The 17144-nt window shown below is 37.5% G+C and overlaps 1 protein-coding gene across 2 annotated transcripts in view; it reads left to right on the forward strand.

The window, feature by feature from the left end:
- HOMER1 (homer scaffold protein 1) overlaps positions 1-17144 on the forward strand; it is a 96784-nt gene that overhangs the window by 32235 nt on the left and 47405 nt on the right. For both annotated transcript variants that reach the window (XM_048290972.1, XM_048290971.1), the window contains exons 3-5: positions 4482-4613; positions 10434-10526; positions 16647-16789. In XM_048290972.1, the coding sequence (XP_048146929.1) occupies positions 4482-4613; positions 10434-10526; positions 16647-16789 (368 nt within the window). The remainder of the gene's footprint in view (positions 1-4481; positions 4614-10433; positions 10527-16646; positions 16790-17144) is intronic.

The following is a 17144-nucleotide window of genomic DNA, read 5'->3' on the forward strand; positions in this document are numbered from 1 at the left end:
CATCCAAGTCTTAGATGAAGGCCTAGAATCCCAGTCATCGTTAAGAGAGTCCCATTCTTTCAAAGATTCACAACACTGCTCTGAAACATACACAGGTGAATAGTAGAGGGACACATGGAAGAATTTAAAGTGTGTTTCCAGCATAATTCCCAGAGAGTTCCTTTATTTTTACTTAAAACCCTGTATTTTTTTAGCATGTCTGTACATATGCAATATGGTATGTACAAAGAGTTAAATGTAAATATAAAGCATTTTTAAGTTTGAGTGCACACAGAGAGTGTCTCTGAGGTATGGCATATAGCTGGGTGTCAGTAACACTACTGACAACATACATGTTGCCAAAAACACTTGTCAGACTCTACTGGTGTTGAAGCTGTGATGCTCTTCCCTTAGAGGGAATAGAACCAGACAGATTTTATTGTATACCTGGGTGCTGGCAGGGTTTACAGCATCATTTGGATTTGTATGGTGGAGAGAAGGATGTGCATGTGACTGCTCAGTTCTCAGGTGCTGAGATTTAGCCAAGACAGGTGCTACAGACTCAACTTCTGCTTCCTTTTAATGCATTCTGTGTCATGTTTTCTGAAGCTGCAATCTCCTCTTGAAATACCTCGCACCAGATATGATGGATGTCCCTCTATTTGGAGTACAAAAAATGTTTAAGGACCATAAGTTGTTCAGTGTACAGGCTACATATTTTATAGTCATGTGCAATATTTGGAGCCCTGTTGCCCATGTCAAAGAAATCTTGATGCAAGTAATTTGATAGAACTTGAATCTGGTTTCTCTGACCTTTTGAGTAAATATCTTTTATGCGACCTTTTCCTTCTACCAGTCCCAAAATAAAGAGAAAGCCTGAAAAATAAGATTTCTTATGTAGTATGGCATGACAACATTGATCAGTTGTTGCTAAGGCTTTCAGTTCTTATTAATTATATACTGATTTCAGAGTTCCTTGGAAAAACGTATTTCAGTACTTCTTTCTCCTGGGTGATGGAACAAAGCTTCCATTATTTCTCCAGGAACAGTGCAGACAGATGTTAGGATTATTCCGAGTCCCACTGTCTTTTCTGATTAGTCTCTGGCCGTCTCTGAGAAAAGGAAGGACATCAAGTGTGGTGTGGTTCTTGCTGTACTAATTAAGTCTCTGATTTTTTTCACAGACACAAGGTAGGAAAAAAAATCTTAAAATTTTATGTTCACCTTAAACAAGAGAAGACTCTGGGAATGAGTGGTTTTCCAGTCTGCAGGTTCCATGAACCTTGTATATGTTATTACTCAGTCTTGTCTCCCATCAGTGTTACTGCAGTAGATGATCTTTTTATTTTAATCCCTGTCTCAGTTTAAAGTGACAATCTTTTAAATGCTCGATAAAGGTTTTAGGTAAGACCTGTAAGCACAAGCGTTCAGTGCTTTTCCTTTGAAGAAGTTAAACAATTCTGTATCTTAAATTATTTTTCCCATTAATTTCAGCACAAGATAAAATCATATTTGACCACTACTATATATCTTGCAGCTGTTGGGGTAAAACAAACAGCTCAGACACATGCCCTATTTTCTCATAGATAAACTAATATGAAAGGAAAACATGAAAGCTATTTTATAATTCCAAAAAAGCCTGAAGATAACTAAGTCAGTTTTCTTCAAAAGCTAAATGTCTGCCTGTCAGATTGACTCTGTTCTGTTTTTAAGATCTTCTTGTTCATTTCTAGAAACAACATTCTTAAAAGTTGATGAAATATTTGACATTTGCTATACTTATAACTGCAATGAAATCTGGACTAGAGGAGAGCGGTTAAAGCAGTACCTATTTGAATGGATGAGACAGGCTTAATTATAAATTTTGATTTTGAAAATAAATGGGGTTTTTTTTAAGGTAAAGATATGAAGGTTTGCTATCTAGTTCTTTCCAGAGATAGCTGACGCTGACTGTATTTGTAAGATGCTCTAGCATTATACTTTTAAAGGCACAGTTTTGCATGTGAGAGATCTAGAATACCAAGGCTTTTAATACAGAGAAGATGGAAAGCCTTGATTTCCTTGTAAAATTGGTAAATTTAATGAAAGAGCTTTTTTTTTTTAATCACTGGGATCTGAATGTAGTCTTCCCAATCTTTGCACTAATTCTGTCTACTGAAGTGAAGCCTCTTTATTTTTCTCTATTGGAAGAACTCTTTCTCAGCACAATTATTTTTAAGAAGTTTTCTTCCTACCTTTCTCTCTTGCAAGAAAGCAATTTGACAGTTGCTATAACCCAGCCCAAATGCAGACTGCTGTCAAAAGAGCTGTCCCATTCTGGACCAGGCACCAGGTTCTCTGTGCTGCAGCCAGTCATGTGGACAGTGGACTCCCATGTTTTTCCACTGGGTTAAGCTGCAACTAGCTATGTTGCTGTCACTGCAGGAAATGGCAGCTTTGAAGGCTTTAAACCTGCATTTTTCTTTGAGGTCTTAACTCTCTGGCATCGGAGTCTTCTTCTGAATTGAGGAAATCATGTCCATGACATAATACTCATGCTCTCAAATATGTGATGCAAGTTGCGATTAATCAAGCAATGGATGGGCCTGGGCTTAAGCAGACTAGACAACACAGCTAGAGCTTGAGTTGCATGGAAGAATCTGTTCTACACACTCCCCAGGATATTTAATTTCAAACATATTACTGTTGACAGCTTCCACAGGAAGTGAGATTGGGCATTAAATGAACTTGCACAGCTCTGTTCTGGGCTTCCGCTTGCTTATTTCAAAAGTGGGCTTCCAAGCACTAACAGTGAGAAAGAAGACAAGAAACATAAAAGTGAAAAAGAGTTTCAGAGCACCTCCTTTCTGAGAAGACCTGTCTCACATTATCTCTTTTGTCCTCTGTGGTATAGACAGCTGTTTTCTAGGTGGTGACTTGGAGGTGATAGTGCACATAGAAGTCTGATAGCTTTTTCTGGGCTCTGAACCTTATGCCTAAAGAAAGGAGAATAATGTTTCATTTACCAGTGGCTTCACAGAGCAGGTTCTATATGAAAATCTGAGGGATGTATTTTGAACAATTAATGCTTGAGATGGTTCTCCATTCTCTGGTCACACAACAAATCCTGTCTTTGATCTGATGAGGCTTGTTAGCTCAAATGTAAGTTTTCAGGCATTCCAGAATTTTAAAGGAGTTGCCTACAATGGTAGGCAAAATTTGTATTTAGACGCAAAGATTATTAGAGAGAATTGGCTATGTCCAGGTTTGCTCATCTTAATTAATGTGAGTATAGTGAAGCTGCCAAAGTCACTGAGAAAGGGTTTTGTTAAATTTATCTGTGCTGCAGTATTTTTGCTTGTCTTTCTACATGTTGTAATACAATGTATTCTTCTGAACTTTCTTGCAATACTCCTCTCCACCGCTCCATCTGAGAATCACCATATGAACATAAGGTGCTGTTTGTGAGCTCAGCGGGCCCCTCAGCTTTAATTTTTTCAGGCTTCCCCTTTAGAATTCATAGAAAATGTTAGTTTGGTGGTAGCTGTGCTGCAGTGGTACCCAAATCTCTCAGCAAAAGCAAAGGGTGCAAAGTAAACTTTTAAAAATAACTTTTTTTGATATCAATCCAGAAGTCCATATCACTCAAGTAGTATAGACTGATTTTGACTTCTAGAGGATCTTGGTCTTACGAGAGCATTACTTGGTCTCTGTGATGTTAAAGTTTCTCAGTCATCATCTTGAGAAATAATGTTATGTTCTTCACATCTGTGCAGTTAGTGCTTCACATACATACTCTTTAACATGATGGAAATACTGTTGAAATCCATGGTGAAACTTCAGTTTGCTTTTAGTAGACCAGCATATCACCTAATAATTGCATTTTGTGTTTTGTATTATCAGAAGTTATGTGCTAGAAGATGATGTTCTTGCATCCTGTATATGCAAGAACAAGAACTAGAGAAGAAATTTATAACAAGAGTAGCTCCACTTCTGTAGTTGGTGTATGACCCTGCCATTGTATGCCTTGCTTGTATGTGTGTAAAGGAAAGAGACTCTTGTAGAATAGAAATTTAAAAAGAAAATGTGCTCCTTTGTTTTATTGAGTGTTTTTCGGTGAGAATCTCATAGGCAAAGGGGGTGGGGGGAGAGCAGCAGTGGAGATCACCAGGCAACTTTAGAGCCATTGCCTTAGGGGACAAAGAAATACAAATGTGAGACAAAAAAGGTCTTTGATAGTCCTTATATGTCGATACTTTAAAGAACTTAAAAGATTGCTTGCAATTGCAAATTGATGCCTATTCCCCTCCCCAGCTTTTCCTCCTTTTACAGAATGTATGCAAAAATATGCCTTTGCAATTTTAGCTGGGATTGAATTAGAAAACTGTTTCCTAGTTCCCAGTGTGTGTCTCATTTAGTTAATTCAGATAATTGCCTACAATATTGGCATTTTCAATTATGAGTTGTCTTTAAGAAAAATCAAGACCACAAAACTAATTTTTTACAATTATTACCTTTTTCAGGCAATAATAAACAGCACCATCACCCCCAACATGACATTTACTAAAACATCTCAGAAGTTTGGCCAGTGGGCAGACAGCAGGGCAAATACAGTCTATGGCTTGGGATTTTCATCTGAACATCACCTTTCAAAAGTAAGTATGACCAGTGGCAGCTATTCAGCTGGTGAAGCTACTTAAGTGTATTTTATTCCTGCTCACTATATCTTGACCCAGTACCCACTACTGTTGTTATTTAAAAATAATTTACGAAAAAATGTTCTGTGTAATGGAAATGTCCTTATAATGGAAAAACTTAAGACTAAGTGTGATATCCGCAAATTTTCTTTTAACTGATGGAGAAAGGGAGAGAGATTAAAGCATATTACACTTTGTGTTGTTAATGCTTTCTAATTACAGATTTGTTAGGTTTTTGTTTTTTTAAAAATTGTTCCTCCATTACAGTTTTCATGATAGAATTTAAAGAAGTAAATGATTGGTGTTTCTTGTGTATTTAGATTGCCTTGGAAAAAACTGCTGGTAGTCTTCAGATGCATTTTTGTCTTTTAAGCTGCATTTACTTTCACTTCTCTACTATGTAGTGCATCAAATTACTGTTATTTCAAAGTTTGCAGCCTTGAAGTAAAGCTAGTGGGAAATATATTCAGTGTAAACGAAAAATACGTTTTCCATAGGAATGCAAAAGTTGAAATGTTTGCTAAAGCCGTATGTACCATACATAAGTTTCTTTTCTAGTCTACTTCTGCAGGAAGGAAATAGACCTCATTCCAAGGAAAGCAGTAATCCCTGTTTCTCAAACTGATGGCATAGCTCCTCTGAGCATCCTTTCTATGTTACTTGTTTTTGCTACTGCCCTGGTATATGAGTCCAGGAACCTGGACAAGTGTGATTTTTCCTCAGATGAGGAATTTCAGTTCAGTTTAAGAACTTGTGTTTATATTAAGCAGAAAATTTTCATAGTTTAAATAGAGAAAAGATTTGGGCACCCAAGTGGAATAAGACGAATACATAGTACATCTTTAAGTAAGGAATAATGGTGGCTAGGTATTTGAAGGAAGAGTAATTGTAACAGCTCTTTTGAGAAAGTACTTGTCACTATCCAAGGATAAGCATGGCCTGCCAAAGAAACATTAAAATGAGACCCAGTACAGCTACTTTATTTGGGCAAGTGTCAAACTTGTAAGATTTCTTTCTTTCATAATCGGTTGGTTTTCCTTTCCACAAAGCAGCACAAACACAGGAAATTCTGAATGATTCTGGTATTGCGCGTGCAGTTGCACACCTATCCTTTCGTCAGTGAACTTGGAAACCTCATCAGTTAATTTGGTGTGTATGTCCTAGAAGCACTTGCTTACCAACATGGTAATAACTTTTCTTAATGTTTCAATGGCTTTAGCACAAATGCTAATCTAGTTTACTTCTCTCATAGACTAGCTTGGTTTTTTTATTCACAGATGCTTCTTTGAAGGCTAAGCATCCTGCTGTAGTCACGCACACTCTGTTTGCCTGACTTTAAACACTAGGTTATCCTTGCCACTGAAAATATGTTGGTTTTTTTTAATCTTCTTTGTCCTCAACTCATGTCTTGCCCTCCCTCTGTCATCTTAATTACAGTTCTTTTCACTGCCCTCAAGCAGATGTCTAGGACTTTTAAATATGCCTTTGACATAAAGCTCTATATTGCTGTTGAAAAATTAGTCTGAAAGGCTACAGTAGACATTTTTTCATAATTTTTTTTTGCTGAGCAGCTACTCAGATTTCTGTTTTCTGGAGAATAAGCAAATTTATTAAGAAAAATACAGTCACAGATCTTTTCTGAAGATTATGGTGAATCTATGTGCCCTTTTCAGCACATTGTTCCTGTCGTATTATATCTTAATTATTAAACTGATACTCATGTGAGTTGCAACTGCCAATTGTTGCTACTAAAATTCCTAAAGATAAAACTTTTAGTGTTATTTAAAAAAATGATAATCATATTGATGGGGAAAGAAATTTTTTCTTTAGACTAGAAGCTGTTCAGCCACTGGAGCTGGTAGATATGTTTGGTTGGGAATCAGAAGAGCTGAATTAGATATGCCCTGTAACTTTAGAGAAATCATGTCTATATTCTCTTTGTTTTATCTCTCCTTCAGATTACTTACTCTTGCTTCTGTGCATCATAACCAGGTTTACCAGAGCACTCTGATACAGCTAGCGCTTTAGGATTTTAAATGTTTTAAGTTCCAGGGAGCAAAAGGCAGCCTGCAACCACATAGAAAAAGTTGGTCTAGTCTGTGACCGATTTCCGCAGTTTAATGATGCAAATAATCAGAGCAGATAAAGTAAACTGTTTATTCTCACATCATTGTCTGCATATATTATAGTACGTTTGACTTTTGTACTGTTTAGTTTTTGTTCACATGCCCTTGTCCTTCTGAACTAATTGCTAGGGTAGAGTGCAACAATGGCAACCTCTTTTCTGAATTATTATTGTGACTAGGAATTAGTGGAGCGAGACTGTCTGATGGAAAAGTAATGTCGCTCTAATGAACTTCACATACAAACAGCATAGAGGAAAATTAATTAAACATTTATTTCTCTTCTAGGCCTTAATATGTTAGACCACAAATTCACTTCAAGACTGCTCCATCAGATGTTGGTGATACTTGAAAGATAACTATGTTGGAGAATATTCACAGGACCACGATTTTTTAGCAGAGTCCCTCTTGCTGCTGCAGTTGGAGAAATAGAATGTCCCCTCACTTTCAGGAAAAACTGAGACTAATTTCTCATTCAAAATATGTCTATGCTTTTAATTGTATCCTGATGTATGAGAAGAAATACTCCTTTTAGGGTTTGCTGTCTTACCCTCTTGAGTTAGTTGACCTGATTCATTCCATAAAACTTAAGTGGGAAATGCCACCATGGATGCTGGAAGCAGCCTTTTGTAGTCTCCATGCACAATTTTTCATCTTTTCCTTAAAAACTTGATCTTCCAGAGAACTTCTCCTTCCATAGCATGAGACCTCATCTTTGTTATTCAGGAATTTTTTTCAAGAAATAGTTATCATCCGTCACCTGACTATCTCAAGGAATTCTAGGTAATTTGTGAAAATCTCCACTAAATTGGCCTTGTTGGCTCACTCTTAGAATGCTGTCTGTTGATCTGTTATATTTTTTTTTAACCATTTCTGTGGCTGTGATACAGAAGATCATATTTACTGCCTTTGTGTTCAGCCATTTATTCCAAACCTCAGCATCATATTTGCCGTTTAACAATCCTCTAGTCTTAAAGCTGATTTAAGTAATAGGTTACCCATGAGATTTTGAGGTTTAGGCACAAGTCTTAAAAAAGTATCATCTGGTTCTGGTGATCTGTTGCCAATTTCATAATCTGAGACTTTTTTTTTTATGCTGGATTAAACTTTCAGGAAAAATAAACTTTCAAGTAATGTGAAATACAGGATACAGGTGGAGAGAAATTAAATTTCCTCAAATACTAGTAGCCTGCTAGGAGAAGGTTTATAGACTGTAAGAATTTTTTAAGTCTTGCATAGTAAGTGAAGTTCTGATTTAAAATAATTGGTGAGGTTGTGCCACGCAAAAGGTAGCCTTTGTACCATCTAAATACATTGAGTGCAAAACAATTTCTTTATATGCTGCTGCCAAAGAGATTTAGAAGCTCTGATATTTTTGCAGAATCATTTCACTCTTAAGCTGATCATAATAAGATAATGTTCTGTATAAAAGCAGTAGGACACAAAACCAAATGTGTGGCTAGTTTAGCAATTAGTGTAGTGGAAAGATGAGAACTGTGAAGGCATTTATTTTTCCTAGCCAGAGAAACCAGGCCGTATTTGTAGTGGTTTGGTCCAAAATACTCATTACTGTTTACCTTCTGTGAGATAAGAATTAGGAGAAAGCAAAGCAGGCACAAAACTTGAAAGAATATAAAGAAGTTCATTAACAGACCTAAAAGAAGGGAGAAAAAAAAAATTAAAATCATACCACACCTTCAGAACACTTCTCCTGCCCCCCACCTTCCTCCCTACTCCTACTGACAATGTAAAAGACAACCCTTGTGATGTTCAATTTGTTTACCACTTCCATAATAACCTTGTTCAGTTCATTTGGGAAGAGGAGTCTCTCTTGCTCATTCTATGGAGACCATCTCCACAAGAAATTCTCTCATGACTTCAAGTATCACAATGAGCCAGCCGCCCAAGTTGGTTCTCTGCTTGCATCATGTGAGAGTCCCTTCCCACGACTTGCAGGTCTTCCCACAACTGCTTTCGAGGGTCCAATCTTGAGCTACTGGGGTACCATTTTAAGGTTGAGCTGTTCAGGAACAAAAGTTCTCTTCACCCATCTCTGGGAGCATTTTCATCTCTAAGAACAGAGGCCCTCCCCCTGTCCCTGGGAGACAAGGGTCCTCCTCATCTTCATCTCTAGGACTATCTCTGTGAGCATCTCTAGGAACTGAGGTCTTCTCCTTCCGATTTGGAGCGAGAGTCCTCATCACTTCCATCTCTCCCTGTTCAAACTTCTCATCAAATTACAGCTGCTTCAGCATTTGCTTATTCCAGTACAGGTGCTTTTGCTCACAAGTACAGTTTGAACGCTCCACCCCCCATGCTTTCCTGAAATTACAACAATGATATTTCATAGTCTATCACCCCCATAGCTTTACAACAGATTTTCAGCTTTAAGCATCTCCTCTTTCTCCTCCCTCAGGTTTTCAGCTCTTCACAGCACTAAAAGGGTTAATCTCACCCAGGCCTTGCAGCTGGAATTTCTCTTATCACTGTTGGTCACATGATCTTTGCTGGGCAGCGGGGCAGCTTCAGCTGAATCTTTGGCCGCACTGGAGGGGGGAGGGGCTGCTCTGGCTGCACAGAGCAGGGCTGGGGGGGGCCGCAGGTGGAACAGGGCCCATCGGCTCCAGGATGGCTGTGGCCCGGCCCAGCCCGAGCAGGGCCTGGCCTGGGCCCGCCAGGCCCCGTAAGGGCCCCGCAGCTACCTGTCCCAGCACTGGAAATGAGACAGACCTCCCCCTGGCTTTGTCCATTCTTAAATGTGGACCACAGAGGCAGTCAAAACTTTAAGTGGCTTAAAAAATTGTCCAAGTTCAAGCTGGCCAGCTGATAGGTTCTGTCAGGTCATAGGGGAGCTGTAAGCACCTCTTTGCAAGAGCATCACCTCCGGGACTATGCTTGCTAACCCATGACACTATTCTTAACAAATTGATTTAATCTCTCAAATTTAAGGGGGCATATATTTCTAAATTGCTGGTTTAGCTATTTTCTGGAAGTGGTACATGTAGCATAGAAATAAAGCCTCATATGGCAGTTCCATGTGCAATTTCTTGATTTAGTGTTCAGTATATGCAGTTCTAGTTCAATGAATTTGTTCTTTAACTTGATTGATGTCAATGACCGTTCTAGACATGAACACAGTATTTCCACTGTTACTTTTCTGATTAGCTATTGAAATTATAAATGCAGTTAAAATTTGGGAAGAAACCAGTATTCAAGGATTCAGTTTCAGTCATGAAAGAGCAAAGTACACTGAAAGCTCTCCAGGCTCATGGTGACCGCATTAGGCTTCAGAAGCAGATTGTTTGTTGTTTGAGGAGGGTAAAACCTGAATCTGAAAGCAAGTGTGCAAGGCAGTTTGTCCCTATTATTAGCCATCTCTGAGGTGAGTTTTTTAAAACTACCAGCAACAGATCATGCTTCATTGCATTGTCATTTTCCTGACATATAAAGAGTGTGTATTATGCCTGAAAGGTATGTCACTCTGTAAGTCATTTAAATGAGTGTCTAATAAGGAGAAAAATTTTTAAAAATTACTGACAGAATTTGACTTTGTGAAATGCAAAGTACAGCGTTCTGTTCTGCATGTAATGTATTATTTCACGCCTACTCTTACTCTCTTTTCTTTTTTTTATTCTTTAAACATATGTACCTTCAGTTTGCTGAAAAATTTCAGGAATTCAAAGAAGCTGCACGAATAGCAAAGGAAAAATCCCATGAAAAGATGGAGCTAACAAGTACACCCTCTCAAGTGAGTCTTACTGCCTGATTCAAGCATCATATTTCATATCTGTGCTACCTACTGTATTGTTTCTTACATACATATGTATTAAAAATTAACAGGGCATTTCTCACTTACTGTGAATCCTCTCATTGGTCAGCAAGAAGTGTCAAGAAATCTTAAAAAGACATTTAATATATACTGCAAAAGAGTCAAAGGGACTTGCTTTAAAATAAAATTGGGTGCTTTTTAAATTCCTTTTCCTTTATTTCAGCTTTCCCAAGAAAATGAGTAAACATGGTTATATAAGTGAGCTATACTAAACACTTTTTGTACTTTTTCCTATTGTATCCACAGGACTTCTGGTGGTGCACTGTAAATAACTTTCATAGAACGATCACTGCACCAAAAATAAAGGTTGAAACAGCAAACTATTTTTACTTATTTCCTACTGTGTTGTTTTCTCTTGTGAAATGTGTTGAAGGAAGATGATAGATTCACAAGCTGATTCTGGAGTTTTATTACAGTTAGCCGTGATGTACAGGAAGAGTTTATTAAAGGTATCTCAAAATATGAACTGGGTTAATCTAGGCCTAATCAGAGAATAAGTTACTATATTCACATTTACGTTAGTTGTGTCTAAAATTAATTACAAATACCTTGAATTTGCTTTGAAAAAAGAAATACCTTGGGGCTTTTTTGCCCCATCTCTCTTGTATTCCCACTGCCCAAGGTTTTTGACACAGTTAGCTGTTTGTTTTGTTTTAAGCAGTAGTGAAGACAAAGGTAATTCCTTCTCTTGGAGAATGCAACAGCTTTAGAACTACAGCAGGGATTCCTGAACTGAGTAGACTTAATGTAGCTGTATCTTTTTTCTGAGAAGTCTTTTTTCATTGAATCAGTGTATTTCTTCAGTGCTTTGCACTGTAAGAGGCTCCTGCTCTTTGATGGAGTAAGGATGGCAGGCAGTTTGCAGCATGCTGTACAAATAGTTTTATTGCTACCAGAAAGCTACATCTGGTGTCCTACCAAGAGAAGTCAGTGGAAATCAGAACATACACAATGAATAAGCCTCATGTTGTTTTCCCAGTAGGCATTTTGCCCAAATGTTAGGCTGGCTTTAGCTGTTAATGGGAAACTGCTTGCTCCACTGAAATGGAAAAAAAATAAGGCAGGGGGTTTTATGAGTTTGACTGTCTCTAAATTTCTGATAAATTCCACAGAGACAATGGAAGTATGTATTTCAATATTATACACTTGTCAATTATATACACTTGACTTTAGAAACAGTGAAGTGCTTCACCCAGGCCTCAAGTTACCTAATGTTATAGGCAAAAAAACTGCTGTCCTTCTCTTTTGACACGTTGATTAATATTTTGGACTCAGAAGTTAAATCTGACACTGTCAAATGGAGTGACTTATTACCTGGTTTGGACATAAATTTGAGCTGTTCACTCAGAGACAAGATGCTTTTGTCTAGCAGCTCATCAGGGTTAAAGTTTTATCTTAAACTGTGTGAGCTATTAATATTGTTCATTTTCCTGCACAGAGTTCTTTTTACAGTTGAAACCTAACATTTTATACTGTAGGCAGTTACAGAAATGTTACTGAGTGATTCTGTAATGCCTGTTGAGGGCTGCAATTTCATTATGGCACAGTTAAGAATAATTTCCTGTTCAGGCCTTACTTTTCTTCTCTTGGCTTTTCACTGTGTTGATAAGCTGGCGTATTATTCTGACTAATACAGTTAGTGCAAGTGCTGACACATGAGCATAGTAGTCTTCACTTACTAGTTCCCTAGAGAGAAAGGAATCAAATCAAGAACTTCAGAGTTTAGAACAGATAAGAAGCGATGACATCATGGCAAGTTCCAGCACTTCTGTGGCACTGGGCTCATTCAGATGGGTTTATGACTGGGAGTAGGATGAGTGCTTGGTGCTAGGGAGGGAAGGTGGGACCATGAAGACCTTTGAAAGAGCACCTGCTCTCATTTTCATCATCTACCAAAAAGTGGCTGCAAGGCAAACAATTCAGTTGTTGTCTTTTTCAATCATTTTATAGCTCTCTTTTCCCTTTTGCATAGAGAGCCATTGCAGAGGGGGAGAGTAAAAGAGGAAGGAGATATTTTTAGTGGTCAGTGAAGGCGTTGCAGAAACCCGGCTATTTTAATGGAGCTTTGACAGGAAGGACATTGGGAGGTATATGAACTCTGTAATGGTAACTCAGTTATCTAAAAGGATCAGTCCCTCTACAGTGTTGGACTTTCAGATATGTTTTGGCATTAAATTAATAATAAGTAGGAAAATACAGCCCATCAAAACTGGAAAATACACACATTGAACTTAAAGCTTAAATAGAATGTTTTATTTCTCTTGGTACAGCTTTAAAAAATGTCCTGATTATTTACCAGTTAATTCAAGTACTGGATATGGTACATTTTCCATCCTCTCTACTACACAATTCTAAAAGAGTAAAAGTACGTTTTTCTGCCTCCGTATGCCCTTACATGTTGAATCTTTATGAGATATTTCTAAAACTAATGTAACAAAACACTGCACAAGACATTTGCTGTTCAGTATTGTTTGATGCAAGCCTGCAAATACAACTGGTACATGTGAGTTTCAATTTGGAATGCCCTGCAAAAACTTGGGAAACTGCAGAGAAATAGAGAGCAAGAAATAACAGCAAAAATATCTCAGAAATTGGATATGTATTTGTAGTTCAAATATTTAGCAGACTCAAGCCATGTTAAAACTTCAGAGCAGTTTTGCCTGAAGTCCGCTGAAGTCAGGCTGCTTCTCTCAGGTGTTATGAACTTTTAGCAAAGTGTTGCTCCTATAAAGTGCCTCAATGGTCAGGAAGTAGAAGTTGTGTGGGCTTTTTGGATATTTTGTTTCATCTGATGAAACATGTTCTTCAGATTTTTTTCAGTGTGTGTGAAACACATAGTAGAAAGAAAACCATACATAGCCTAATTTGCAGTTACTTAATAGCAGGAGTTCCTTTTCCCCTAAGCAATGCGGCTGCTAATTTTAAACTCTTCATTCTCCCTTTATCTTTAATACTGCCTGTTCTCTGCCTGTCTACCAGCAGGCTTTGCTTTAAGTTTCCAGAATATCAGGTAATAGATAAAATCACCATTTACCTTGCCTGTAAAGAGAACGGAACTTTTTCAGAGAAAGACAGTGGCCTGGACCACCAAATTAATAGAGAGATGCTGCTTTGTTATATATAAGTCCCTTTGAGTGTGTTGGGCTTTCTTGGGATGAAGAGTAAAGCATTGTTTCTGAGTCAGAGAACCTGTAATTTAAACCCATCTGTATGAAGACGGATTCATACAATAGTACACATCTGGTACTATTTATCCATACTACTTATCCATATCTGGTATGTCTGGAGGCTTTGGTCTAGAAAGAAGCTGTCTATTTCGGGACTTCTAAGACCACCTATGCACATAGCTATACTATCTGGTATCCATTTAAGTGAGCTTTAGGTAATAAAAACTTGGAATCCTCTTACCATGTTTATATAAAACTAAAATACTGGCTCCCCTGCTCTGTCATTTCCTGTTTCCCAGATCCATCTTGTAATATAGGGAATTATTTTGCTCTTGTCATAAACTCATGGATCTTGCAGTGGCAAGCCACCCATGGTCTATTCTCAGTTACAAGCTTTCCTGTACACTTACACTTAGATCTGGAGTTCACTGAGCTGCAGGAAGCAATAGCCTGACAATTGTGTCCACCTACCCCCACCCTTTTTTTTATTAAAAGTAATCTTAATTAGGTTTGAGTACAGAAACAAATAGAGCAGTTTGTACATTTTGCAGTTGCACCCCATCAGTCTTTGAGAGGTTTCACCTCAATCAGTTGGCATCTGAACCTCAGTTTTTTTTTCTGAGCGTGGCTGTACTCTGATAGGTTTTTCAGATTAAGACTTCTTTTAGTTTCTGAAATTGTGGGGTGGATAATTTAGTCAAAATAGTCTTGTCCGTGATTCTGAGCCCCTCCCATGCAAACTATTAGGAATAGCTATTGCCTGAAAAGTTTTATAATCACTTAATATTTAGTGCAAGAAATGGGTTGGTTTTGGCAAAATGACCTGGATTTATAATTTTTCATCTTTTTCTCTGTAGAAGTTCAAAATTTACTTAGAGCTTGTGAAAAAGTCGCTTTCTGGGATGTTATGTGAATTTCTATAAAGTAACAAATGTTTCATATGTGTTAGGGTAGCACTAGCCAGCAGACTTATGCCATTGCCAGCCAGTACAGAGAAGCACTATAAAGAATAGCTGTGCCAGGGAAGTGTATGGAATACTTACTGAGAAGACAGTATAATACTCAATAACTAAACATGCTGGACTTGTTTTTGTTTGTTCATGATTTTAGAACCAATGACAACTCCTTTTTTTTCTGCTCCTTATTTAGTTATCACTAAAAGCTGGTTTGATCTCTGCTGTAATGTCTACTTGTTTTACTTAAAGGACTCTTTTGTAAGTGCATGTGGGGTTTTTTTTAAGATGTTGACATTTAATATGTCTTTTGATGAGTACCCCACTATAATGTTTAAATACTAAATACCACAATGTCTTCCTCAACTTTGTAAAATCTGGATTGGATATGTGAAGTTATAATGGTATGGAATAAAAACTTCGTTACAGAGTACAAAATGTTCCTAAAATACTTTTACTTCTCTAATTAATATAAAATGGGAACATATTATTTGTAAATACTTATGAAAAATCTTTTCTGTGTAAGTGGCTTTTTCCATTATATTTGGTGCTTTGTTCATAATCAGCTCTGTTAGGATTGTCTGCAAATAAATTACTTATCAGGCAGGTGTAGTTGTGATGATTAATGTGTACTTTTTGTGGAAGAGACACACACTAGGAACTGGTGTTTCTTCTGTTCATGAATTTGCAGACCATGATCCTTTAGATATTACGTAGACTGGGATGTTTGTCTGCCTTAATTTTTGTTACTTGAATTTCATGCCTATTAGAAGTCTGAAAAATAAGCCTAGATGGAACTTGCACATTTTTTTCCTTCTATTGAAATAATTTTTGTGCATTCAAATTTGAAACATTTGAATAAGTAGGCTCTGATTTTATGTATTTAAGTAATAGTGTAAGAATTTAATCTTAAAGGTACAAGCCATCCAAATTCTTTATAGTGTGGTATGTAATTTTTTAGAATGCATAAATAATGTTGTTTGAAAAGAAGAGAAAATAGAAGAAAAACTTTTAGATCCAGAAAGTCTTTCATTTATTGTCAATGGGAACTGTCTATCCTATTGGATGATAACAAGAATAACAGTAATAGTAGTAGTAGTAGTAGTAGTAGAAGACAAAACCATGCCATTTGTATAGAATAATTTATTTGCCTCTTTATTTTGTCAACTCTCTTCTCTTCCGCACTTAAATGTACACACAAATGTACATGCTGGTGTGATGAAGGGTAATGAAAACCACAGCAACTCCCAGCCTTCTGCTGGGAGGCAACCAATAAGTTCTTTGGATGGCCAATTGCATAGTAATAGCTATGTGTACACCTGGGTATATCTGGAGTATTCTCCTTCCCAGATAATACCATGAGTAGCAAAAGCTAGGCCAGGCTAGCATGCCTATGAAAATTTTTGCCTGCACTTTGTTGAGCAAGTGTTCTTTGCAGATGGCTCATAGGTGAAACTGTGAACACACCCCCAATGGCCCTCGCACTGTTCGCTTTGGTTAATAAACAGTGCAAAAGCTAGATTTTGAAACAAATACCAGAACTGTTTGTTTCACTGCATTAGAAGGTAAAGTATGAGACAAGAATTCTGAGTGTTGAGAGTCCACCCGCCGTGTATCAGAATGAGAGTGGAATGTAATTCCCGGTAACAAGGTGGTCTGTACTAAGTGGAAGGTTGGATCTTGTAAAGAATTCATAGGTCACTTGTGTTTTGTACAAGATAATGTGAATCTTTTGGTAATGTACTTCTGTATGAACTACAAATGAAATGTGACCATGAGGGATGCTGGAAATCTGAACATCATATTAATGCTACCTAAAATTTGTGTATTGTTTAAGAACGAATGTTAGAGCTTTTATGCACATAGCCTTTCTGGGCAGGTCAGTTTGTAATTTTAATGTGTTGTTTGTTTCACTTAAGGAATCAGCTGGAGGGGATATTCAGTCTCCTTTAACTCCAGAAAGTATTAACGGGACAGATGACGAGCGAGCGATGCCAGAAGTGACGCAGAACTCAGAACCAAGGGCTGAACCAACCCAGAACGCATTGCCATTTACCCATAGGTACAGATTCCATTCCCACATCCTGATTAAGTGATACCTATCTCTTTCCTTGTTAAAGGGACTTTCTCCCATGTTGTTTGGGGAAACGAAGCAAACCCGCATCTCACCCCAAAAATGGACTCACTTTTGGATTTGTAATATTTTTTTAATTAAAAAAAAAAAGAAAAAAAAAGAGAAAAAAAGGAGAGAGAAAAATCTCTTGAAATGAGATTTGGGGAAACATTATAGTTCAATCAGCCCTTGAACACTGGTTAGTGTAGGTGTCCCTTTAACAGGAATCAGTATTTCAGTGTCTGAGATCTTAGTAAAATTACCTGCTTCATAGAATATTCCAATTAAATGATTTTTGTACATA

This window comes from Corvus hawaiiensis, chromosome Z (assembly GCF_020740725.1).
Source record: "Corvus hawaiiensis isolate bCorHaw1 chromosome Z, bCorHaw1.pri.cur, whole genome shotgun sequence".
Classification (NCBI taxonomy): Eukaryota; Metazoa; Chordata; class Aves; order Passeriformes; family Corvidae; genus Corvus; species Corvus hawaiiensis.